The following is a 27385-nucleotide window of genomic DNA, read 5'->3' as shown; positions in this document are numbered from 1 at the left end:
TGGTTATTAGTGACCACACTTATGCAGGTCCACAAAGAAGAAGGAGGAGGAGAAAAAAAAAAAAAAAAAAAAAAAAAAAAAAAAAAAGAAGGAAACAGGGTAAAAAGAAATACAAAATGTACAATTTGAATAGAAAAAGATCACCAGGAATTTTTAAGTTGGAGACAAAGTTTGTGTTAAAAAAGATAAAGAGAAGTGGAATACAGAGTAGGATTCTAAGGGTGAGATACTGCCTAGCTAATACAGCAACTTTTGTAAGAAGCGGAGAGTAGTTGGTGGCTTGATATAGTTGTGGGTCTCAGGCAAGAAAGGAATCTGGGGATAAATCATGAAGAAGTCATGAGCTTAAAGTTAGGCAGTAATGGAAAGGTTTTATTTAATTGGATGGTGAGTTAAAAATGGCCTTTAGAAATACTGGCTATAATATGAAAAAATAAGTTACAATAGCAATAGTAAGACAGGAATTTGGGAAATTCAGGAGAGATACATTACTACATGAAAGAGTGCAGTTGGGTTTAGTCAAGTATCTGAAAAATTTACAGTAATGTTACGGAAGATATGATGGAAACTTAATACCATTAGCATGAGTAATGTGTCTTAGGATTTTATTGCTGTAAAGATACACCATGATCACAGCAATTCTTATGAAATAAAATTCTTAATTTTGGCTACTTTACAGGTTCACATGCTTGGTTCGTTATCATCATGGTCAGAGTGTTGCCATATTCAGGCAAACAGGATGCTGAAAAAGTAGCTGAAAATTCTACATCACAATTCACAGGCAACAGATAGAGATACTGGGCATGGCTTGACTTCTGAAATCTAAAAACCCACCCCAAGTGATAGTCTCCAACAAGGCCATACCTATTTCAACAAGAGCACATTCCAAGAAGGTCCTGCTGACCAAAATTTCAAAGCTGTGATCCTAAGGGTCCATTCTTATTCAAATCACCACACAATAGCACCTAATATAAGCTAGAGTATCAATGGAAGAGCCTCTGAGTATTCAGGAAGAAATGACCCCAGGCTTTGTCTGTAATGTTCTCTTGCTATACATTTTGTATCTCATTTAGGCCAAGAAGATTTAGACTTCACTTGAATACAGAGAGGAAATAGAGTAGCCCATGTAGCTGTAGTAACTTGAGTTAGGACGTTAAAGGTAAACAAGTTAGTGTAGGGCATGTTCTCACTTGGTGCTCTCTTTGCCACCTTTCTCTTGGTGTCCTTACAGCCCTCCTCCCCCCAAGGCCTGGCTCATTTTACTGGTAATGTTTATTATAGTACGTTTTCCTCATGTTCTGGACTTCCAGATGCCTCTGGCTGTACTGTCTTATATAGCTACAATAAAAACCTTTTCTTCAAAGATACCTTAGAGTGGTCATGTCCTCCCATTATACAGTTAGTAGCAACAATTTATGAAAAAAAATGAAAATCTGAATAGTTTCAATTAAGAAATTATATCAGCTCTCAGAAAATTATACACCAGAATCACATATAAAAATTTAAGACAAAAAAATCCAGTACATCAAAATATTAGTCTTTTTCTATAGTTTTATATTAGATTTATGTATTACTAGAGTTTATTCTCTTATCAAAAACTTTCCTTTATTATTATTAGGAAAGCCATATTATAATTTCGATTGCTTGAACCCATTTAGAATACTCCACTTATCTATGACTTGTTTTGAGGGAAGCATTAAAGAAATTGAAGAATCAGAAAGCTTATAAGATAGAACTTGTGGCTCTAGCCATATATGTAGCAGAGGATGGCCTAGTTGGTCATCAATGGGAGGAGAGGCCCTTGGTCCTGTGAAGGCTCTATGCCCCAGTATAGGGGAATTCCAGGACCAGGAATGGAAGTGTGTGGGTTGGGGACCAGGGGAGGTGAGAGGGGATAGGGATCTTCAGAGGGGAAACTAGGAAAGGGGTAACATTTGAAATTTAAATAAAGAAAATATCTAATAAAAACAGAAAGCTTATATGAGAACCAAAACATTCAAAAGTTTGGATTTAAATAAGGAAATACAATTGGAAGATAAAGTTTCTTTTTAAAAATTTTATGATTATGATTAAGTAAAAGCCATGTATAAGTATGTCTTGATTTGACAAATGACTTGAATATATAAGCACACCATGAAAGCTTTTGTTTTTTTAAACCAGAGTTTTCCAGAGAGGTGAGGAGGGATGGCTTCAGAATAACAATAAGTTTTCCTTTACTGGACATGTTAGTGAAGGAAATATCAAATCAAAAGGCAAATGAACTACCAAGATAATGAGAATATAAGAAAAGTTTTTGATTATGTGTAATCATTTCACATGCATTAACAACTTAAAATTATATCACATATACACTTGTAGGTCAAATAATAAATTAGGAGAGCCTTCCAATATATCATTGTAAAATAAGTATAAACAATTTAGTTCTTGCTCTTTTCCTTCTCTCTTCTAGACCTTTATAATGAAAGTTTGAACTTTCAGAAAATTAAATTACATACATTCTCATATACTCTAAGTTATCATTAGCATTTCTCTACTTTTGATTTTATTACATGTTATACCTGAATGCTTTCAGGAAGGAATATTGTCAGAACAGTATATTTTGTCTTCTCTCTCTCATCTATCTATCTATCTATCTATCTATCTATCTATCTATCTATCTATCTATCTACCTGTCATCTATCTGTCAATCATCCATCTATCTATCTATCTATCTATCTATCTATCTATCTATCTAATTTATCTATTATATAGCTTTCTATATCTAACTATAATTGTTTTCTTGGGGAGCAAAGTTACTTATCTAATGTCATTTACATCTAACGTATTTAGAAACTATATCAATGAAATCTCACGAACATGATATTCAGCATGAGCCGAATATTGACAGCAACAATAGATATGTTGAAGTGACTGAGGAAAGCCTGGAAGGCTTCAACCCCACATGAAGACTGTTAGGCAATGAAAGGAATACTGAGAGCAAGAGAAATAGTCTTTCTACAGGAAGAGCACACCAGTTGGTTATCCAATACCAAATGGTCAACCTGAAAACCCACATATGAGTAGCATTATGTAGGCTGAGAATGCTATTATATTTAGGAATGTTTGTGTATACACATAGATATATGTTAAATTAATAAGAAAGACAGACACTACATAATTTATGGAGAGTTTGGAGAGAAGTAAAGAAAATGTGAAATCATATGATTTCATTATAATTACAAAAAGAAATAATTATATATACATACAGTTTAACAACAGACTATTTAAAATTAAAGACAATTAACAACTTTTTTTTTATCTTTCCAATAGTTATTTTACAAAATTACAAATGATGAGATATCTATTCCATTGTGCATGGAAAATAGTTTTCATATAACAATTTACTAAGAAAACCAATACACATTCTCGGAGAGCAATGGGTTATTTGTGGTTCAGAACATTGACTATCATATTAAATTAAAAATCTATAATGCAGTGGTTGTGCCCACTTTAAGATGGGACCTCCTGAAAGTCTCAGGGGTTAGAGGTTTTGTTAGCTGTCACATTCATCATAGGTTTACGAGTCAGAGAATCATCTGTAGTAGTTAATATTGATCTACAGAAGAAAAGCATTGGCAAGGTTTCAGCAATTTATTAATAAGTCTCTCATTTTAGTATTGGGCAATGATGTTTGTGAGTCAGAGTCTTATGGGAAAAGCTTCAGTATTGTTTGCTCTGTGTAAGCCAGGAATCTCTTATCATTTAGTCTTCTGTGTCTGTGAAACAGAGCAGTGAAAGGATGTCATTCTCCCATGAGTCACCCCTTCTTCCTCAAGAAGCTATGATAGAAAGTTGAAGCGATTAACTTTTAATATAAGCCTGGAAAACACGACTATAGGTATTTTGTTATTTGTAATAGAGGCTATAAAAATATAACATCCCATTTTGAATTCACAGAAACAAACTAAAGGAAAAAAGTGTTAAGAACAATTATATTAGATTATATTTTTCTATGTGTGAAATATAAATGTAAGCCCAGAAAGGCAGTAAAAGTTTTCTGGATCCCATAAAGAGTAAAGATTTTGAAAATAAGTGACCATAGAATCCGCAAAATCTGAAATTGCATGATTGCTAGTGTAAGTTCAGCATAAACACAAATAAAGATTACTAAGAAGCAGCTCCAAGATCAAACAGTTCTATATAGTTATTACTCTAGAGTTTACATTCTACTTATTATTTGTGAATTCTACAGGAATTTCTCTCTTTATGAACTTCATGCTTATCAAATGTTACATGGAGTTCTGATATCTCATTGTAAAATAGATAAGCCTAGTTATAGACATTTTGAAAGAAGACATATGGCACACATAAATATTATTTTTCAACATTTAAAATAAATATTCAGTTACTTAAAAGAAAAGCATGGTCCCTTTTCACAGCAATAAAGCATTGAGAATATTGTTGAAGACAATTTCTTAATAGCAATTTGTAACTCAGAAATATACTTTTAGAATAAAACAACTGTTACTTCCTTAGGGAATTAATATTACAGATTTTACTCTCTTTGTCATGAAGGGAATATTTATCCCTTCAATTTCAATTTCCTGCCATTCTTCACATCAATATATTACAGTCATCTGATATAAGCATGTCTGATGTTTTCTCTCTACCACAATTTCCTTCTATCACCAGCATTTCATTTTAACTGAAAAAAAAATGAAATTATATATCACCAATATTTCATGCCTGGCCTCTTTAACTTAATGTTTTGTTTATAACATCTATCTTGTGTTGCATGAAAGTCTGCAAGTATGCCTATATTACACAGTTCTCTGAATAGTGATGTACACATTTGTCTGATGATGCTTCCATTTCTCTGGTTATATATTTCAGAAAGAAATTTGCTAGTTTACAAAGCTGTATGTTCTTTTTTAGACGACTATGAAACACGATTTTCAAAGTAACATTTATCTATGTTTTCCTTTTAGCTTGACATTTTGTGGAATATAAAATTATTTGAACCAAATTTTAACTTTCTGTGTCCTGACTATTGCGATGTTGATCATATATCTTTGTATATTTTACATATGATGCTTTTTAGAATGGTTATGCTTGTCCAGTTGTCTACATGGAGACTATTTGCTTTACCAGTACTTTCTGTTAATGTAAATCTTATTTTCTTTCTCTGATACATACCCATACATATATATATATATATATATATATATATATATATATATATATATATACCTGTATATATGGAATTCTCTCTTTGACTATTATTAATATTGCCAAATATGGCACATTTTTATTCTTTTAAAAGTAAATATCATTTTAACCTATTCTTCTGTTTCAGCAAGATTATAACTTTACTTTCAACTTGATTGTATACTTAATATGATGTTTAAATATTACTTCATGTATTATTTTTGAATCTGTGTCATGTATTTATACGTGTATTTGTGCCATGAAACATATGTAGAGTCAAAGGACAACGTTTTCAAGTTGATTCTTTTATGTGTGGGTCTGGGGATTGACCTATTCTCCTGGTTTATAGAGTAAGCTCTGTTACTGACTGAGCTACTGCACCTCATCCATGAATATTAATTGAAATTATAACTCTTTCCTCCTGGAACTGTAGCATTATTATTTCTGTTTCTAGTTATAGTCATTTAAATAGGTGTAAAACTGTGGATCACTATGATTTAATATGTATTTCTTGTTTGTCAGTAAGCATCTTTATATAATTATATATTTGAGTATTTTTATATATTTTCTGTCACTTTGTCATCCTTTGGATGTCCTATGAATGGACATCACTGTGCAAATTTGATAGCCAATACAAGTGGTTAATTTTCTAAAAGTATACAATCTGAGTTATGAAGTAATAGAAAATTCTGCTCAGGCCAGGAATGAATGAGAAGATTAAAGCAAGAACATATACTCCCAATTCAGATAATTTCAAGACTTAATAGCTATTAACTGTTAATGAAATCCAGTAACCATTTAAAGAAAAAAATCAAATGAGTCTTTATAAAACTTGTTAGTAAATATGTCAAATACAGTGTGAAATACAAGTTGACACATTTCTAACATTCCCCAACCCTAATACCAAAATATTTCCTAAGTCTTATTTTCTATAGCATATGTGAAAAAAATCTTAATGGAAAGTGGTCTTTGAAAACTACCAAACATGCATGAAAGAGGTTGAGATAAACACTTTATAAATAGAAAGAAAAAAAAAAAAAAGAAACTTTGTTCATGGGGTAAACAACTCACTGGGAAAAAGCCAAAGTACCTGGTTGACAATGAAGAAAGAACTTGAGTGTACACCTCAAAACCAACCAAAGATATCACACTTATTTTAGGAATTTTCATTTGCATGTTTCTCTGACATTTTATATTATAGTTATTTCTTCTTGCTGAAAACTGTTTTTTAAAAAGTATACATTTCATTAATCTTTCCAATCATCTTTATAATTTTTGCTTATTTGTTTTCAATTTACTGTATTTGTCTTTAAGGATTTATTGTTTATTTCTTCTCATTTTCTTAGTTGTTTAGTTTTGATATTTCAATTGTTTTTGATTGGTTCAAGGTTATCCAGCTTTCTGGATGGAAGCTTCATACTTTAGTTCTCCATCTTTCTTAATCCACTGACCACACTAGCTTCCTCCCATTTTAAATACTGACTGTCTTCTGAGTTCTTATTGTTTTTTCTCTTTATGCAAAGCAGGCTTGTTTTCTTATTAATTTTCCATCATAGACTGACATTATGATCTTAGTCTTATTTCTAGATTTATATATAAATGACTATGCTGAAATAATTATTTTATCTTTCTTCTAATGCTGCTAGAACATTAAAATTTTTAATTTTATTTATTTTTTTAAAATTCTGCAGGATGGTGACTTCACATATGGTAAAATCTACATTACACACTTCCTAAGACATGAAGACTATTGCTTTTTAGTTAAAATTAATTGAAATTATACAACATATTTACCTTTTCTGTAGTTATTCACATGTTTAAGATCACTATGGCACCTCTGTGATTATCTAGTGCCTAAAAACTTTATTTAAAAATAAAATGAATTTCATAAATTCATTCTTTTTAATAGCTGAGTAGTACTCCATTGTATAAATGTACCGCATTTTCTGTATCCATTCCTCTGTTGAGGGGCATCAGGGTTCTTTCCAGCTTCTGGCTATTATAAATAAGGCTGCTATGAACATAGTGGAGCATGTGTCCTTCTTACCGGTTGGAACATGTTCTGAATATATGCCCAGGAGAGGTATTGCGGCATACACTAGCAAGATTTTGCTGAAAGGACCCTGATATAGCTGTCTCTTGTGAGACTATGCCTGGGCCTAGCAAACACAGAAGTGGATGCTCACAGTCAGCTATTGGATGGATCACAGGGCCCCCAATGGAGGAGCTAGAGAAAGTACCCAAGGAGCTAAAGGGGTCTGCAACCCTATAGGTGGAACAAAATATGAACTAACCAGTACCCCCTGGAGCTCATGTCTCTAGCTGCATATGTATCAGAAGATGGCCTAGTCGGCCATCAGTGGAAAGAGAGGCCCATTGGTCTTGCAAACTTTATATGCCTCAGTTCAGGGGAACGCCAGGACCAAGAAGTGGGAGTGGGTGGGCAGCAGGGTAGTGGGGGAGGGCATAGGGGAATTTTGGGATAGCATTGGAAATGTAAATGAAGAAAATACCTAAATAAAAAAATTAAAATGAATCAAACAAATGAATATTAGGAAGAAGAAAGACATGTATTTAAAGAGGGAACAGAACCACAGCCTAAAAGAATCTTAAATTCCACAGTGTTTCTCCTCTATAGTAACAAGAACCCAAAAACTGGGTTATTAAGTAAGGAAATTTCTTTATTATTATTTAGTATTATTATTGCTTATTATTGAAGTAGTCTCATTATGTAACCCTGACTGTTGTTGTTATTGACATGGTCTCCTTGTGTGGCCTCAACTCATCTGGATAGCCTCAAATTCAAATTCACAAAAGAAAACAAAACAAAAAACAAAAGACAACAAAAGCCCAAACAACAACAAAAAACCTCTTTCTGTCTCCTATGTACTTAAATGCCACCAGATCTAGCAAAGAACATATTATTCTTAAAGTCATTCTCTAGAAAACAGATAAGGCTATTGACATAATTCAAAACTTTCTCTTTTTTTTTTTTCTCCTTTAGTTAACAGCAGGGAAATAGATGTTTTCACAGTTGCCAATTAATAGCACACTTAGGAATTTCTTTCATTACTGTGTCTACCTTCAGTTCTTAGCATAATTTATCATCTTTATTCTTACCATGGTCAGAAACAAAAAGATTGTTTGTGTTTCCATGATTTGTCCTGAGCTACAGCTATCGTTAATTATATGTCTTAGTCGTTCTCCCAAGTAGCTTTCCTTTCAGCCATTTAAGATCCTAGAATACAAAGAACCGCCAAGGCTAGTGGTCTTACTACAGCATCTCTGTTCCTTCAACATTCCAGATGTCTGCGGACTCCACCTTGTTTGTCCATCTTCTGAAATTAAAAAAAAAAAAGTATTCATGAACGGATTTAAGAAAAAAGTTCTTGCTTTCTAGCTGAACAAATCGGTTCAGTCCATAATTAATGTCGCAAATGTACAGATAAATGTGGAGCAAAACCTATCTGTATATCTGCTAGCTCTCTGCTTATTTTTTAAATGTATTCCAACTAACATTTGCTTTATGATGGTTATATTACCTAACAAGCACATGTGTGGTTGTACAAATAGTATCTAAAGAAGAAATATTTTTGATATCCTAGATTTGTATATATCTTTTAAACAATACTTACAGTGCATTAAGTCAGATAATAGAGGGGCTTTGTTTTGAAGCTGCAGCATTTGTGTCTGTTATGTCTTCTGAAAGGGAACATATAGTAAAATTAAAAAAAAAAAACAATTCTAGCTGGGCAGTGGTGGTGCATGCCTTTAATCCCAGCACTCGGGAGGCAGAGCCAGGTGTATTTCTGAATTTGCAAAATTTGAATTTTACGTGATTTGGTACATTTTTATTCATGCAAATATTTAATATATTTTTAAACAATTCTATGCATGAGTATGATTTGAATTGTATAGCCTACCTCAGGACTTTAATCTTGGAGAAAACTGTCTTTCCCTTTGCTAGCAGCTATTGACTACCTGTAATTATTCATCTAGGGAAGAGGTCTTAGAGAATTTCACCAACAAAATTGGCATGTCAACTGGTATTGTCATTATGCATGTCTGATATCGACCATCATTTTGTTGCGATGTCATGGGCCCAGGATCCCTGTCAAGTCTAGTATATACTATTTGGTAGTGAGCATTCTGCTCCTCTTTCTACACTTTCTTCTGCAATGTTCCCTGAATTAGGTGTGGTTGTTGTATTGTAGATACACTAACTGGGTAGTATATCCTACAGTCAGGTACTCTCTGTATTTTGACCACATATGGCGTCTGTAGTAGCCTCTGCTACAAAAAGTAGCTTTTTTGGCGTGTGCGCGGAGGGGCGAGGGGAGGATGAATGAGAGTTACAGTTATCTTTGTACATAAGCATAACTGTTTATAATAGTTAACATTTATATTGCCTTAGAAAAATAAGCAATAAAAAGCTCACTTTTGGGGACTATGACCTCTCTAGCCACAGAAGGTTGGCTAGATTTATAGTATCTATCATGAATTATCTCCTATAAAGTGGGCCATAAGTCTAATTTTATATTTGGTGATTATGGCAAAATGTAACTACAACTATTGTATCATTATGAATATAATATTATTGTAAATGTTTACATTTGGGTAAAGATTTGTGATGTCTTACTTAAGGAAGACAAATGTAATTTCGTCTTCTGAATAGTAAGCAGTACATCTATACATTATTCAGTATTGAGAATTCGGTGTTAGTTTATAAAAATGAGCAGATAATTTTGTGTTTAGTGTTGTCTTAAAATAGGTAATCTTTAAATATAAAGGAAAAAGTACCCCCAAACAGTATTAAATTAGGCCAAAATTCCAAAGTTTTTGTTATAGCTTCTTATAATTAAGATTTTAAGTCAGTACAAATCCCATTATAACACATCTCTCTCCCTCTCTCTTTCCCTCTCTCTGTTGGTCTCTCTTATTTATTCATATATAATGTATAAAAACATTTTAACTGGATTCTCACACCACTATCATTTGTTCTCTTGCTTTACTAGGTGGCATATTTGAATATGTGGAATCTGGCCCCATGGGAGCTGAAGAACTTGCATTCAGATTTGCTGTGAATACAATCAACAGGAACAGGACTCTGCTACCCAATACCACGTTAACATATGATACTCAGAAGATCAATCTGTATGACAGTTTTGAAGCATCTAAGAAAGGTGATTAATAGCTATATAGTATGATTTCTAGATTTCAGATTTCTAGGTGTTCTTGATTCCCTTATGTTGTCAATAAATTAATAAGGGCATTTATGTGAAAGAAATTGTCTTTTATTAGACCAACAATTTATTAGAAAAAAATGTTGATTTTATAAATTTTCTTTATATATATGTATGTATATATATATGTATATATGTGTGTATACACACACACACACATATAGGATATTTTCTTTATTTACATTTCAAATGTTATCCCCTTTCCTAGTTTCCCCTCTGAAAATCCTCTCTCCCCTCCCCCTTCCCCTTGCTCCACAAGCCACCCACTCCTGCTTCCTGGTCCTGGCATTCCCCTTTACTAAGTCATAGAACATTAACAGAACCAAGGGCCTTTCCTCCCATTGATGACTGACTAGGCTATCCTCTGCTACATATGCATCTAGAGCCACCAGTCCACCATGTGTTTTCTTTGATTGGTGGTTTAGTCCCAGGGAACTCTGGGGGTACTGGTTAGTTCAAATTGTTGTTCCTCCTATGGGCTGCAAACCCCTTCAGCTCCTTGGGTACTTTCTCTAGCTCCTTCATTAGGGACCATGTGCTCTCTCCAGTGAATGACTGTGAGCATCCACTTCTGTATTTTCCAGGCACTGGCCGAGTCTCTCAGGAGACAGCAATATTAGGCTCCTGTCAACTCTTGTTGGCATCTGCAATAGTGTCTGCTTTGGTGGTTGTTTATGGGATGGATCCCCAGGTGGGGCAGTTTCTGGATGGTTATTCCAGCAGTCTCTGCTCTGAACTTTGTCTCTGTATCTCCTCCCAGGGGTATTTTGTTCCCCCTTCTAAGAAGGAACGAAGTATCCACACTTTGATCTTTCTTTTTGAGATTCATGTGTTTTCATTAGCTGTTATTTAAACAAATCCAAATTTAAGTAAAATTAAATTTGTGGTAGATGAATTAGTTTTCCATATTGTTCTACTTTTACTGTTATTAAAGTTTTAAACAATTAACTAAAATAAATGATGAAAGAATTGATTGCACAGTGGATTCAGGTTAAATACTTAACCATGAGCACACTATCTGTAACTCTAGTTCCAGGGCATTCTGAATCACCCTTCTGGCTTGTAAGGACACTGAATAGACATGGTACACAGTCATGTGCATTGACAAAACACCAATATACATCAAATAAAAACATTAAAGCAATCTAAAGATGAAGCATTACCCAGGCATATATTATACAAAACTGTTGTGTATAATATATCAATAGTGATTGTGTTTACATAGAGCTATATAGGTGTTCTTTTTGTATATGTGTAGATTTTAATGTAGGAGGACAGGTCCTACCTTTGGCATAGTTTGCATTTCTGTAGTATGCATTGCCTTCTATATTATAGATTGACTTAAGAGTGGACTAACAGCATTTGCTATCATCATATTTCTTAAAGCAATATTTACATTTCTGCAATGCTAATATTGTTTTAATAGTTACCTGATATTGATGGTAACACATGTAATTATTTGTAGATCTACTTTGAGGAAGTTGTCTTCCAAGCTTATTAATATTAATGGCAGTTGATAAGGTACAATGCTTCTCAAGAGAGAAGACTCTTTATTTTCCCCAGATGCTGAGCTGTATTCCTCAAAGTCATAGTCTGCTTGCCCTTTGAATTCAGATTTTTGAGAATATAAATTAGTTTTACATTTCAGATCCATGCCATGGTGATAAAGGGTTTACAAGACTGGAGGGAAAAGGTTCGAGTTGACTGTAAAAAGTTCTGTTTGTCACAACAAATGCAAACTAAGTCATTAAATTCAAGGCAAGTGAATATGATTAGTAATATCACTCAAGACATTTCCGTTAAGGAAGAAGAAGTTCTGATGCTAATGAAAAATTCGTATTGAAACATAAGGAGTGAGGAAAATATAGATAAAATAATAGACTTCTTAATGGTGACTTCAAAGGTTCAGTGTAGAAATATAGATTCACATTTTCCTGACAACAAACAGAATACTATTAACTGATATCCTAGCACAATCCTTAGGCAATAATCTCACCTGGTTTATAAGACATTTTCTCAATTAAGCATCTATTAAAGCCTATTAGCAATCTAACCTTGAGGTAGGAAAACTCAGATTAGCGACTTTCTTTGCAACATGTAAAAGGGGGTGATGCTATCATTTCTATCTTATTTATTGAGCTATTATTGCTTAGGGCATGAATAAATAAGCAAATGAAGAGAGATACAATGGATATTTTGAATCTTACAGCATCTCTACAAATGTCCAAAATAGTCATGATAGTAAAGATGAACTTTAAAATAGATACCAACTGAGACATTTAAAAATAATTTTAATCATTTTATATGGCAAGATTTTAAATTTTAGAGTGTTTCTGATGCTTTTTTCTTATATATTTCATATAAACTGTATTGCCTGAGTTAACTATTTTGTAATAAACTGAAAATATTTAGTCATAAGTTCATGAAGCCTTGACTCTAGAAAATGACCTGACGATAGTCAGCTAATATAAGCAGAGAGTGAACAGTCTTCCCCAGGGAAGGGCATATCAATTGGTTAATTGGTTATTCCATATCAAATAGTCTGGGCTGGATATATATATATATATATATATATATATATATATATATATATATCCTATATAACTCTGAAATTAAAATAACACCAACCTGGTTAGCACACAAAACCTATGCACAAATAAACATATAAATGAAAAAGACACATCTATGTTATTATAAAACACAGGATTATTCCAGGTATTTTCATCTTTTCTTGGATTTTCATTTTTTTAGGCGAGCAATCAGTTTCAAAATATGTAAATTAAAGCCCCATTTTGAGTGAGATTTCAGAATTGCCTGTATACTTATTTAGAATTCTGATAATTATTTAGAAAATAACAATCAGTATGTTCAGAACCAACTTTCTTATATTGAATTCTTAAAGAAATCATAGCAAGTGTTTCTAACAACTAAATTTTATCTAATGTGTCTATGCTTAGGTATTCATGCATCATATATTTTATGCTAAAAATCCTTTAATTATTTTTTTCTTTTTCCCACTGCCTTGACATTTACAGAATTATTTGAAATTTTGTTCCTACCAAATTGGCTGAATTAACTTTCTTGTAATAAACTGAAAATATTTAATAAATAATGTTGTAATTATATGAAAGCTGACCACGAAAGACACACCTTTTCCCATGTATTTTTTTTTAAGGTTTATTTATTTATTATATGTAAGTACACTGTAGCTGTCTTCAGACACTCCAGAAGAGGGCACTAGATCTCGTTAAGGATGGTTGTGAGCCACCATGTGGTTGCTGGGATTTGAACTCTGGACCTTCAGATGAGCAGTTGGGTGCTCTTACCCACTGAGCCATCTCACCAGCCCCACTTTTCCCATGTTTTAACACAACATGTTATCCTATGTTGCATGGTCAGCCTAGCAAACATACATACAAGCAACATTCTATAGACTAAGCAGGTTCTATTTATGTATTTAGAAATGCATACAAACATACAGACCAACAGTTAAAGAAAAAGAGGACATGTATTTGAAAGCAAGCAACAAAAAAAAGGAACAACATGAGATACAGTTTAGAGGGAGCAAAGGGAATGAAGAAATATGAAATGCAGATTTTACTAAAGAAGGAAATTCTTTTATTATTCATTTTTTATTGGTTATTTTATTTAAAATTCAATCTCACTCCCCTTTCTGGTATCCCCTGCACAAATCTCCTATTCTATCCCCCTCCTTCTATGAGGGTGCTTCCCTACTCACTCAACCAACTACTTCTCCCTCATTGCCCTAGCATTCCCCTATGCAGGGGCATGGAGCCTCCACAGAACCAAGGGCCACTCCTCCCATTGAGGTCAGATAAGGCCATCCTCTGCTACATATGCAGCTGGAGCCATGTGTCCTTCCATGTGTTTCCTTTGATTGGTGGTTTAGTCCCTGGGAGCTCTGGGGATTCTGATATTGTTCTCCCTTGAGCACCTTTAGTCCTACTCCTGACACCTCCAGTGGGGTCCCTGTGGTCAGTTCTATGGTTGGCTTTGAGCATCCACATCTGTATTGGTTAGGCTCTGTCAGAGCCTCTCAGGAGACACCTATACCAGGCTCCTGCCAGCAAGCACTTCTTGGCATCAGCAATAGTATCTGGGATTGGTGTCTACAGATGGGATGGATTCATAGGTAGGGCAGTCTCTGGATGGCCTTTCCTTCAATGTCTGCTCCACCCTTTGTCCCTGCATTTCCTTTAGACAGGAGCAATTCTGGGTTAATATTTTTGAGATTGAATCTTTCTCAGGAAGACATCTCTGGGGTTTAGTAGCAACGCGTGCCCTCCTTCCTTCTCTTTATTGACAGACCTCTTTTTCCCTTTCAGCTTGTGATCAGCTGTCTCTTGGGGTGGCTGCCATCTTCGGTCCTTCACACAGTTCATCAGCAAATGCTGTTCAGTCCATCTGCAATGCTCTGGGGGTTCCTCACATACAGACCCGCTGGAAGCACCAGGTGTCAGACAATAAGGATTCTTTCTATGTCAGTCTCTACCCAGACTTCTCTTCCCTCAGCCGTGCCATCTTGGATTTGGTGCAGTTTTTTAAGTGGAAAACTGTCACAGTTGTGTATGACGACAGCACTGGTAAGAGCAGCAGCCTCTGTGGCTGACTTCAGCACATTCTTTCCTCGAGCACATTACAAGTTCTTCTGTTCTTTTGTGGCATGTTTTCTTTTATTGTTTATTAGTTATTACTGTTATTATTATTAATCAGTCTGTGAGGAGACTGAAAGACATTTTGAGTCACATATCAACACTTGTTTTACACATCCAGAAAAATAACAGACTAATCACATATATTTTCTCTGTATTTATAAAATAAGCATCAGAAGATTGAACCATGTATTAAAAGATAGAGATAGTATGAATATCATGTTATTATATTTAAATAATTTTGACTAAAGGGCGGTTTTCTACAGCAGTCTTGTAACTGTCAGTAAACATCAAGAAATTTAAAATTTTGACATAGAATTTATTTGTTTTATGATATATATATATATGTATATATATATATATATATCCACTCACAGGTTTAAATAGTATGCTTTTATTTTTCACAAACATTGAACAAATAACAGCATTAAATTTTCAAGCTTTGGGGAACTACTTTTGTGTAGATAGATACCACTTAGAAAATTTGAAAACTAGAATTAGAAATGAAATTTAATGAAATGAAATGAAATTCATGTCACTCTCTTGTAATATTTTAATAAATGTTTGCTGTACAGTGGTTGTCTATATTGAATTGTTTTAATAATTGTTAATTGTGGTTGAATATTACCATGAATTATTAATTTTAAACATGTCTCAGAAACATAAGAAAGTAAACGTAAAATCAAACTTGTAGTTTTCTGCTGACAGTTATTTTGGTGAGGTAAATATTATGTTCATCATGGTAATTGATTTCATTTAAGGATATTTTTCAGTATTCTAAATATTGTTTTAAATTAGAATGCAAAGCATTTTATTTTAGGCCTTTTCACTATTCTCTCAAATTTACATTGAGATTGAAATTCATTTGAATTAAAATTCTCTCCAAATATCGCAGGAACATGCTTTGTTCCCAATCACTTTGTATGCTGGCAATGAACAAAACTTTGTGTAGAAATTTATCCCTTTTATAATGAAATTATCAATGCAAATGGAAAGATAGAAGCTCTGCTAAGAGAACAAAAAGTATCAAGCTTGTTCAAACAATGAAAATAGTTTTAAATATATTTTTACTGAATTAAGGAAGCTCTAACCTTAATTGAAGCTATTAATCTTATTTATATTGGTGAAAATATAAAAATATTTTAATAAATTTAGCCCTTATATTTATCAATAAAAATGTTTAAAAACACAAGTATTTTTAATGGGTCTTTGCACTTAAATTAGACTTTTCAAGGGTTGTCCCTACCTCCAATCATTTCCTTTATATAATTTGTAAAGTCCTTCTAGAAATCTGTGTCTTAACAGCTTTCCTGAGTTTGCATAATATGTAATGCCCAGGAATTCTTCAGATACAAATTAATCTACCTGTATTTATGTCAATAGATGGCTATATGCACAAATATAGGGTCATGTCTCTATTCTCTATATAAAATTGGAGCATATGTTGTCTAAAGAGCATACATACTTATTATAAATATGTATATATATGTACATTTATATATACATATATATGATTGCATGCTCTATTTTATATTTATTATTTTCACACTGTTTATAATTAAAAAGAAATTGCCAAAAGATAGAAGTGTGAATAGACATACCATGTTTCTTCACTATATTGTATGAAAATGTTCGTTCGTGCATGCACATACTGATGGAGTAAACAAACAATAGGATTTGTAACCAGTTCATATCACAATTAGTAAAGCAAATATTCACATGTAAATTTTGTTTCTAAACTATAGATAATAGTTTATAGTTAATATTCTAAATATTTCTATCACCAGTGCCTATATATATGTATGTATGTATATATATATATATATATATATATATATATATACACATATATACACACACAATTACATTTATACATTGCAGAGACCTTGATCTCAAATTAAGATTATTAAAAACGATTCAAATTTTCTGGAAAACCCAACAAGCAGATAAAAGAGTCACATGCAGATATTTGCCCCCAACCAATGGACAGAAGCTTCTGACCCCTGTGGTTGAATTAGTGAAAGGCTGAAAGAAGTTGAGGAGGAGGGCAACCCTGTAGGAGGACCAGCAGTCTCAGCTAATCTGGACCCTCTCAACCCTGAAACACCAAACAGGATACCAGCTGATATGAGGCCCCCAACACATATACAGCAGAGGACTGCTGGGTCTGTGTTCAATCAGAGATGATGCACCTAACCCTCTAGTAACTGAAAGCCCCAGGGAGTTTAGAGGTCAGGTAGAGTGGGGTTTGAGGTTTGGGACATACTCCTGGAGACAGAGGAGTGGGGAGGTGGTATGGGATCTGGAAGAGTCAGAGGGTGGTTGTGGGGGAGGAATAAAATCTGGAGTGTAAAATAAATTAATAAATTTTAAAAATAAGCTTTATACTTAGGCATGGTAATATCTAATTGCTATATTCAAGCATGTGCATTGGTAAGATTACCAGTACTTTGAGGCCAGCCTGACCTACATAGCAAGTTCAAGGCTAGTCTGTGAGACAAAGTGAAACCTTGTCTCAATATACACTTACTTTCCCTAAAATAAGAAACTTTATCACTTTAAAAAAATTTTTTATTAGATACTTTCTTCATTTAGATTTCAAACGCTATCCCAAAAGTTCCCTATACCCTCCTCTGACCCTGCTTCCCTAACCACTCACTCCCACTTTTTGACCCTGGTGTTCCCCTGTACTGGGGCATATAAAGTTTGCAAGACCAAGGGGCCTCTCTTCCCAGTGATGGCTGACTAGGCCATCTTCTGCTACATATGCAGCTAGAGACATGAGCTCTGGGGGGGAGGGGGTTATTGGTTAGTTCATATTGTTGTTCCTCCTATAGGGTTGCAGACCCCTTTAGCTCCTTAGGTAATTTCTCTAACTCCTCCATTGGGGGCCCTGTGTTCCATCCTATAGATGACTGTGAGCATCCACTTCTATATTTGCCAGGCACAGCCTCACAGGAGACAGCTATATCAGGGTCATTTCAGTAAAATCTTGCTGGCATATGCAATAGTGTCTGCTTTTGGTGGCTGATTATAGGATGGACCCTCAGGTGGGCAGTCTCTGGATGGTCCATCCTTTTGTCTTAGCTCCAAACTTTGTCTCTGCAACTCCTTCCATGGATATTTTATTCCCTATTCTAGGAATGAAGTATCCCCACATTGGTCTTCTTTCTTCTTGATTTTCTTGTGTTTTGTAAATTGTATCTTGGGTATTCTAGGTTTCTGGGCTAATATCCACTTATCAGTGAGTGCATATCAAGTGACTTCTTTTATGACTGGGTTACCTCCCTCAGGATGATATCCTCCAGATACATCCATTTGCCTAAGAATTTCATGAATTCATTGTTTTTAATAGCTGACTAGTACTCCATTATGTAATTGTACCACATTTTCTATATCTATTCCTCTGTGGAGGGACATCTGGGTTCTTTCCAGCTTCTGGCTATTATAAATAGGGCTGCTATGAACAATATAAACATTTCAGAATTATTTGATTTTGTATATAATATATACACATTGATAGTAAAGAAATTATAAATTTACGCAATAAGCATATCTAAAGCCTAAAGTTTAAGCAATTATAGAATATGGATATTCGATTTTATGCAACATTTAAGTCAATATGTATTGACTAGGCACCTGCTAGTTAGCATTGGTTTTCATAGTGGGATCATATGCTAGTGGAGAGGACAAAGGCCCTAACTTTTTGCTTCCAAGCCACATTTATGGACATTTGATTATTCACAATCTTGTATTATTTTTAATTAGCAAATTACATTGATAAGAACATTTGTATCTTTTAGAAGTTTAAGTTTTTACTTTTGAGAACTTGGTTTTCATTGTTTTATATAATAGAAATGACTTGTGAGTAAACAGTAAAATCTTTTTGAAATGCATTCTTAAATACATAAAATTAATTTGATATCTCAAATTATTACAGATGCTAGTTTTTTTTTCTTAATGTTATTTGCCCAAATAGAGTGGATTACAATTTGAAGTTGTGAGAAAAGTGCAGTTATAACAAGGACTGTGGACTGAAAATGGCCCCTACACTCATGCTAGTCAAGTTAAATAGCTTTGACTTGACTGTGGACACATGTATCAATTGCTTACTAAAGTAGAGACATGTGCCATTTTTATTTCCATGTTCCCTTTTCCAGAGTTACTTAGTACATATGCTATCCTGATTTATATTCATTTTTACTTTATTGTGCTGTCCAGTTTGATACATGATAATTTCATCCACTTCTTGCTTGCATACCCTAACATATGGATGTTAGATGAAATGTATTTCTGGACTCAGAGAACTTCTTAAAATCATGTTATCATGAGCTATTTATTTTTTATGATAATTAGCATTTGTTGTTGTCCTGGATAAATGCTTTTATACAGAACAAAAGTCTGTTATAGCTCTGAATGGTATCCAAAAATGATGGAAATGATTTGGCTTTAGAAAGAAAGCTGTTTCTGTCAGTCATTTTGGAACATATGATTCATTTTAAATATAAACTGAAAATAAATTGGATAGCTGTCAGCTTGTAAGCAATTCCAGGATAAGTTGTGAATATTTGCTTTAAAATTCCTGTGTTTCATCTTTGTTTATAGATCAGCAGTCCATTAACAAAGAACACTGGGGTGGTAAGCAGAAATCTAGGATTTTGTCCCAGTCTTGTGGCTAAATGATGGGAAAACATTGGAAAAGAAAGTAAGAGCATAGGAATGATTACAGATGAGCTATCTTGCATTAGATATTGTCCACTTTACTCTCATAGGTTATTTTGTTCAATCTTACAAAACAATTTTCTGAGTTGCAAAGAAAACAGGCTATCACTTTATCAGGCCAGCTTTCTAGCTGGCCCTGCTACCCAGCAGCAGCCTTAGAAACACAAATATCTCCCTCAATTCATTCCTTACTTGGGGTTCACAGTTAAGTCCAAATTGCCAATTCTTGACCCCTAGAACTCTTGAAAAAAAATCTACTGTTTTCCATGCAATGTTAACTTTCATGCCAAAATATGCATCATCTTTCATGGGTTTTAATACTAACTTTATGTGATCTCAACACTTAGATTATGTTCAATGAAATTCTGTTTGATTTCTCACTTAATAACTTCTTGGGTCTAAAATGCAGCCAAAATATGTAAAGAAGTCCTTTAAATGAATTTGTTTCCGATTTCTCACAATATTTGAGTTCAAATATTCAACTTACTTTTGTACAATGGAAGCATTAAACTTATTTCAGCTGCTAAACATAGTTTTATGTTCACAAGGAAAGCAAAAATTCTAGCCCATTCCTGATTTTGGGATACACATACCAGTGTATGGCCATTTTCACAAACAGACTATCTGGCTTTAATGCTCCAAAGAAACACTTCCCTCATCCTCTTTTTCATATTGGAATGGTTTTTCTAACTTATCCTACTAGCACTAGATAATAGTCACTGTGTGTTAGTTTTCTTGTCTCTACTATTCTGGATAACGCCTTCTTCTAAGTAGAATAGACTCTAAAGATGTTCATTTTATCACAAGCATCTAAACTATCTTGATTCATGTAAGTATCTTATTGATAATTTTGGTATAAGTACATAAATGTGATATTGTATAACTACCTAGGGGAAATATTGAACTTCAATGAATTATGCAATCTGCCTGAAGTTAAATTCAGTGATTAACTTTGAAATATTCAGTATTATTAGTTCTGGAAAAGTTTTGGGTTCACATAATTTCTTCCATTATTTCCAAAGAAAACTAGTGTGAATTGCATTTCACTTATTCCATTTACAACCAAATGTGTTATTTTTCAAACAATCACATATAGAACCATTTTTGTAAATCACCTGGGACAGAGGTCACAGGATTATGGATAAAACTTTGCCTCCAAGAACTGATGCAAAGGGCAGGGAGGAAACTCAATAACCACAGTACATTTTTAGTCCAACAAGCTAAGAGAATGGCAAGAAAAACAAGTATGTATGGTGGCTCCTGAGAGAAACTTACAGCTCCTTGGGGAGGGCAAAGGAGATTATGCAAATCTGATTTCTTGCTTACTAATGGACTAAAGTAAAAGTGTCTCAAATGGAGAAAAAGCTACAAGGTGTCATGCATATGTAAGGATGCCCAAGGAATCCAGGTTGTTAGGAATTGCAGGTACTTCAGTGTGAGACACTATCAGGGGAAAGAATCATGAAGAAAAGTTCATGTAAAAGGCTATTGAAGATGGATCATTAAGAGCTTCTAATGTTCAAATTCTTGTTATAGGGAAAAAAAAATCAGAGTTCTGTTAGTGAGTGGCCAGTCACTCATTAGTAGAACTCTGGTCTTTATACCATGCATCCACCCCACTCTGAGTAGTGATCATTCTTATTATCTTACTATAATTAATTAGAGTGAGAATAAGTCCCCATTTTTAGATTTTTTAATACTAAGCAATTTAAGTTTTAATTCATTTTTATGATGTAGCATATAGTTTCTACTCCCCCCGCTCTAAGGTCTGCATGGATGACCTACCAGCCATCACCCTAGTTCCCTTGCATTCACAGATGGAAGACACACATATATAGCTCATTTTTAACCTGCCTTATGATTTAGTGGCTGGGCTCTTCGAAGCCTCCAGCAGCTAGTGTGCACTTTCCTTTTTCCTTTCTCAATCCCCTACATCTGCCCTAAGCTTATTTGCATTTCTAATATTCTGTCTGGGGAAGTGGCCAATGGCCACTCCACCTGAGATCTCACATGACTGGTGACTCTCTTTCCCTCCAAAGCAAGGTAAAACCCCTCCTTTCTTCCTCCTACCCTGCCTGCAGGAACCTGGAAGTCCCACATCTTCCACCCAACCCTTATCCACTCGCATCTTTATTGATCAATCAAGTACTAATTAGGGAGCAGGATCTTCAGTGTTCACATGCATATTCCCTACCAAATCATCACAACCTTCATTATGATATAATCATAAGTGAGAAAGGAGCACAAAAGCCTTGTCTTAAGCAAAAGACAACAGCATTTTCTTATTAATTTGGGTGGAGTATATTTATACGCTAAGTTCTAGATATAGTTTGAGGTACTTTTAGGGTGAGTTTGATAAAATAAAAGGTCAAATAATGATTTTTTTGTCTTATCTAAAATCTACATCTAAGTTGGATATACTAAAATAAAGACACCCAATAGAGTAAGTTAATTTAAAATATATATTCCTGGAAGATACTAATTTTGAATAGTATTATATTTTTCGTATTGTGCAACAAAGAACCAAATAATTTTAGGGAGGGAGGTAATTTAGGTCTAAGATGATTATATGTTGTACGTTTTAAGTACAAAGCTGCAATTTCTGTTTTCTATAATTCCAAATGCAAATACAATTAGCAGTTACAAGTTAAAACTAATTATTTGGATATAGTTGATTACATAGTCTGACATAATACTGTTTCCACAGTTGGTTATGTTTGAACTTGGGCTTATTTTTTTTATTCCAAATTTAAATACATGATATTACTTATAATATTATTTCCTAGAGTCTGATTACATGGTACTATTTTAAATGCATTTATAGGACAAATTCTTTAAGTTTTCCAGTCTTTCTAAAATATACCATTCTGTAAGACATAATTAAATTCTCTTATCTATAATAAAGGTACTTTGGTATAAAGAAATATGAAGAAGTTTTATAGGAAGCCTCAGAAATGGGTAACTTTTACCTTAGTTGTAGAAAACAAAGCTATTATAAAGGATAATAATTTCAGTGAGGGTGGTCAGATATTTTCTGTTTCTATAAATCAAAGCTTTCCCAAATTTAAACACCCTGGCAAAAATAAATGGTGGTTTCTTACCCTGACCTCTTGTCCTGGTTTGTTTTTTCCCTTTATGCAGCCCAGTGGGGAAAAAATGAACTTTAATGATCTCTCTGATTTACTTGATATGTTGATTTCATGGTTAAGCATAAAATTGAAAAGATTTTCCTTGCCTAGATGCTATCACCCTCTCCTCCTTATTTTCTTTTATAATTCATTCCCATTATATTATCATGCTCTTTTTGTCTAATTTCTCAGAACAACAATTTTATTACTAAAACTCTAATATAAACGCTACTGCCTTTCTTTCTTTCTTTCTTTCTTTCTTTCTTTCTTTCTTTCTTTCTTTCTTTCTTTCTTTCTTTCTTTCTTTCTTTCTTTCTTTCTTTCTTCTTTNCTGCCTTTCTTTCTTTCTTTCTTTCTTTCTTTCTTTCTTTCTTTCTTTCTTTCTTTCTTTCTTTCTTTCTTTCTTTCTTTCTTTCTTTCTTCTTTTTTCTTTCCAAGACAGTGTTTTTCTCTGTAGCCCGGGTTGTCCTGGAACTCACTCTGTAGACCAGGCTGGCCTTGATCTCAGAAATCTGCCTGCCTCTGCCTCCCAAGCCAGGCTTCTACTGGGTTTTTAGTCACCTGCTACATACACATTATGTTGATTATATGGCAAATAGTTTAGTCATCAGCAGACAAGTCTAGAGAAGAGCAATGGTGTAGCTTTGCCATCTTAGTCATGTATAGAGATCTTTCCTGCCAAGTACAAGTCTTGAGGCTGAATCATACAGCAGAAGAGAACCAATAGCACTTAGACTGTAGTACAGATCCTGGATCACACTCTTACCATCTAGTATATTAATGTGCCATCATTAAAACCCCAAGCAAAGCCTGACCACTCAGAAACATAGAGAGAGCCTCTATGTATCTCCTCCATGGAGATCCTCCAGAAAGATTCCCACTGTTCAGACAGTTTTATGGCAAATATTGTTAACACAAATCTGTATCTTCAACAGCTTATCTCAGTCACTAGCAATGATAATAAATTTGCTAGTGCTGGGTAGCTCTTCCAAGTTACTTTGATCCTGAATTTACATTTAGACTATTCCATAGCTTTATAATTTTATCTTGGGATCCATAAACAGTTTCTTGGTGGTCAGAAGTAAAGTCCATACCTAGTATATGCCTCCATGACCTACACAACTTGGCTCCCAGGGTGAGATCCAAGAGCCATAGCTTCTAGGCCAGAATTTTGAGTGGAAAAAGCTTATGTGGGGAGATGGCATCACTAACGAAGTGGAAATGATCCCTGTAGGACATGGTATTCTTGCTATAGTTGGTTTTACTTGTTTGTTTCTACATCATGATAGACTGGTTTCAAGAAGTAGACCAGGTCACACCGAGGAACTATGATGTAGTAGTGATTTCAGGTACTCAATTCATCTACTAAGTCTTGAAGGTAACTGGTGTATTATCTCAGCCATGAAGATAGGATCAGATAGCTCAGAATGAAGTCCTCAGTCTTTAATGATGTGCCTTGATGAGAAAGAAACCATTCTCTGTCTCTCAAGCCTCTTATCAGCTGTTCTTTGATTGTCCAGATTGTTCAAGGGTTTGTTTAAAGTATTACTGATGTACCACTTGATTACTTTCTCTACATAAAACACCTCATGTGAAATTTACCTCCTTCCATCCCCAAATGCTACAGACTCACAATGCTATCTCTGATGACAAACTTTACACAGGTAGTGTCAGTTTACCAGTAATCCACAGATATGTGTAAGCCAACATACAAACCTACTCTTTCAGCACCACAAAGTTTGTATTTTCCTTGAATTTCCCTACTCATCAAATTGTTTCTGCATGATCCTTATCACTTCAGTGCTAATTATTCACCAATAAATCCTATGTCTTCTCCATTGCCTCTGATTATTTTCAGAAATGCTTCCTTTTTTCATTCCTATTGCCTGTTGTTGATGATGATTTTGTCACTGAGGACTTGAGTCATCTCTGCCTACCACCTGATGTTACTCTCCAACTCAATGCACATATATGCCAAATTTTTATTCATTTTATTTATTTTTTCATTTATTTTTAGAAATGTGTTCTGCAGCATAACTTTTCCAACTTCTATCATTTCCATCCTTTTGCTTCTCTGTTATTACTTGCTCTCAACACTGCATTATTACATTCTTTGAAATAATTGTCCTTCATGAATCATAGTAGTTTTTTTTTCTCTCATTCACTTTTGTGTGCATGACTTTTCTTTTCTTTCAATAGTCTTTTCCTATTTTCTTACCTACCTTTTAATCTTATGATTCCCTGAACAATAATCTTGTGAAGTAATATTCCCTTACTCCTATAGTTGTGTTCATGGTGAGATGGCATGTTCACAGTATATATCATACAGAGATACTAGTGAAAACAGTTTAGTTTTCACAGCCATATAACATATAGAGCAGATATAAGGTCATGTTTACTTCTCAGGCTTGACATTCTGGTTATGTTGTAATTATGTTGTAATTTGTTTGTTTTATTTTTACTTACTACACTAAAATTATAAATTGTCTATTTTGTATCAGCATTGTTTTCAACCTAGGAGACTCAAACAAAACAAAACAAAGAAACAAACAAAAAACTGTCATAGCTAGGATTTCTCTTGTTGAGAAGAGATACAATGACCCCAGCAACTCTAATAAGAAAAAAACATTTAATTGTGCTAGCTTACAGTTTCAGAAGTTTAGTCTATTATTGCCATGCTGGAAAACAAGACAGAATCTAGGTATACATGGTGGAAGAGAAGGAGCAGAGAGTCCAACATCTTGGTCAGAAAAATCACAGAAGGAGACTGTGTGCCACACTGGGTATAGCTTGAGCATAAGATAGCTCAAAGGCTGCCTCCACAGTGATAGACTTCCTCCAACAGGCCACACCTCCTAGTGGTGCCATTCTCTTTGGGCCAAGCACATGAATCTATGGGGGCCATACTTATTGAAACCATCTACACACATCTATCATATGGAGTACAGTTTGTAACATGTACATATATCTATATATGTTAGAATGTGGAATATATGATATATATTCTACAATACCAACTGTGATAATGATAAATGCTGTAATAAATAGGAAAGTAACAGAGGTATATATAAAATGAAAGGAAAACATGAGACACAAGGAAACTTGGGGTATTTATTTTAGAATAAACTTAAGGTTGTTTGAAAGGAGGAGCTTCAAAATAGGAGGAAGTAAAACATAGCGGAGGAGGAAAGAGAACAAGAGTTTTTCTATGAAGAAATCTATTTTACTTAGGAAAACTTTCTGGAATCATGGATTTTTTGTAGGATACTTTGTTATATGCATTACTTTCTAACAATTGATATTAGATTCTTCTCAAATATAATCCACCCCAACTACAGTTTTACCTTCCTTCTCACCCTTTCTCCTCTTTCCTGATCCACTTCCCTCAGTTTCCCTTTAGAAAAGAGGAGGCCTCCAAGAGAAAACAACCAAACACAACAAAGCAAAATACAATAAAACATGACAAAAGCCCTCATATAAAGGCTGGACAAAGCAATCAAATAGGAAGAAAAGAGAATAAGAGCAGGCAAAAGAGTCAGAGACACACCCATGCACACTGTTAGAAGACTCACAAAACTACCAAACTAACAGACATAACATAAAACAGAACCTGATGCAGATCCATGCCGGCAATATGCTTGCTACTTCAGTCTCTGTGAACCCACATGAACCCTGCTTAGTTGATTCAGTGGACCTTGTTCTCCTTGTGTCTCCATCCCTTCTGACACCTACAATCTTTCCTCCTCTTCTTCTGAGTTCTGACAGGATGGGTCCAATGCACACTTCCAATTTAGACTCAATGTCTGCATAAAATCTGGCTGTATATATCTGCACCTGCTTCAATCTGCTGCCTGAGGAAGCTTCAAAATCATTTCATTGATTTTATCTGATAGATATGTATAATGTTCAACTTTAGAATTTTTGTTTCTTTTAAAAAACAGAGAAATAATATAAGAATAGAGTTTTGTTTTAATCCCAGTTATGGGATATGGGCTGCTTCAGATTTCCACCGTAGCTGACTCTGACTTGCTTCACGTTCTAGAAGAGGCATGATTTTGCCAGCTGCAGACAGTTTCTAATTTTGTAACATTTGGAATTCAGGGAACGATGCAGAAGATATATAAATGGTGGAGCCCTGAAATGGGGTGGGTTGTTAGTTGGTTGGTTGTTGTTGATTGATGTTGAATGTGGTTGGTCATGGTTGTGGTTGGTCTTAGATTGTTAAGTAGTCATGTGCAAAGAAGAAACAGCAACAAGAAAAAAAATTAGAAATACTGACAGTGAAGATCAAACTTGTTGTAAGGAAGCTGATGTTCCTGATCAACAGAAAGTAGTCTAAGAAGCTAGAGAAAGTACCCAAGGAGCTAAAGGGATCTGCAACCTTATAGTTGGAACAACATGATGAACTAACCAGTACCCCGGAGCTCTTGTC

At 34.2% G+C, this 27385-nt stretch overlaps 1 protein-coding gene across 5 annotated transcripts in view; it reads left to right on the top strand.

The window, feature by feature from the left end:
• Grik2 (glutamate ionotropic receptor kainate type subunit 2) overlaps window positions 1–27385 on the top strand; it is a 676604-nt gene that overhangs the window by 197358 nt on the left and 451861 nt on the right. For all 5 annotated transcript variants that reach the window (XM_021173658.2, XM_029482440.1, XM_021173659.2 and 2 more), the window contains exons 3-4: window positions 10203–10370; window positions 14777–15034. In XM_021173658.2, coding sequence (XP_021029317.1) covers window positions 10203–10370; window positions 14777–15034 — 426 coding nt within the window. The remainder of the gene's footprint in view (window positions 1–10202; window positions 10371–14776; window positions 15035–27385) is intronic.

The sequence above is a fragment of the Mus caroli genome, chromosome 10 (genome assembly GCF_900094665.2).
Source record: "Mus caroli chromosome 10, CAROLI_EIJ_v1.1, whole genome shotgun sequence".
NCBI lineage: Eukaryota > Metazoa > Chordata > Mammalia > Rodentia > Muridae > Mus > Mus caroli.
This window is presented reverse-complemented; position numbering and strand designations above follow the sequence as displayed.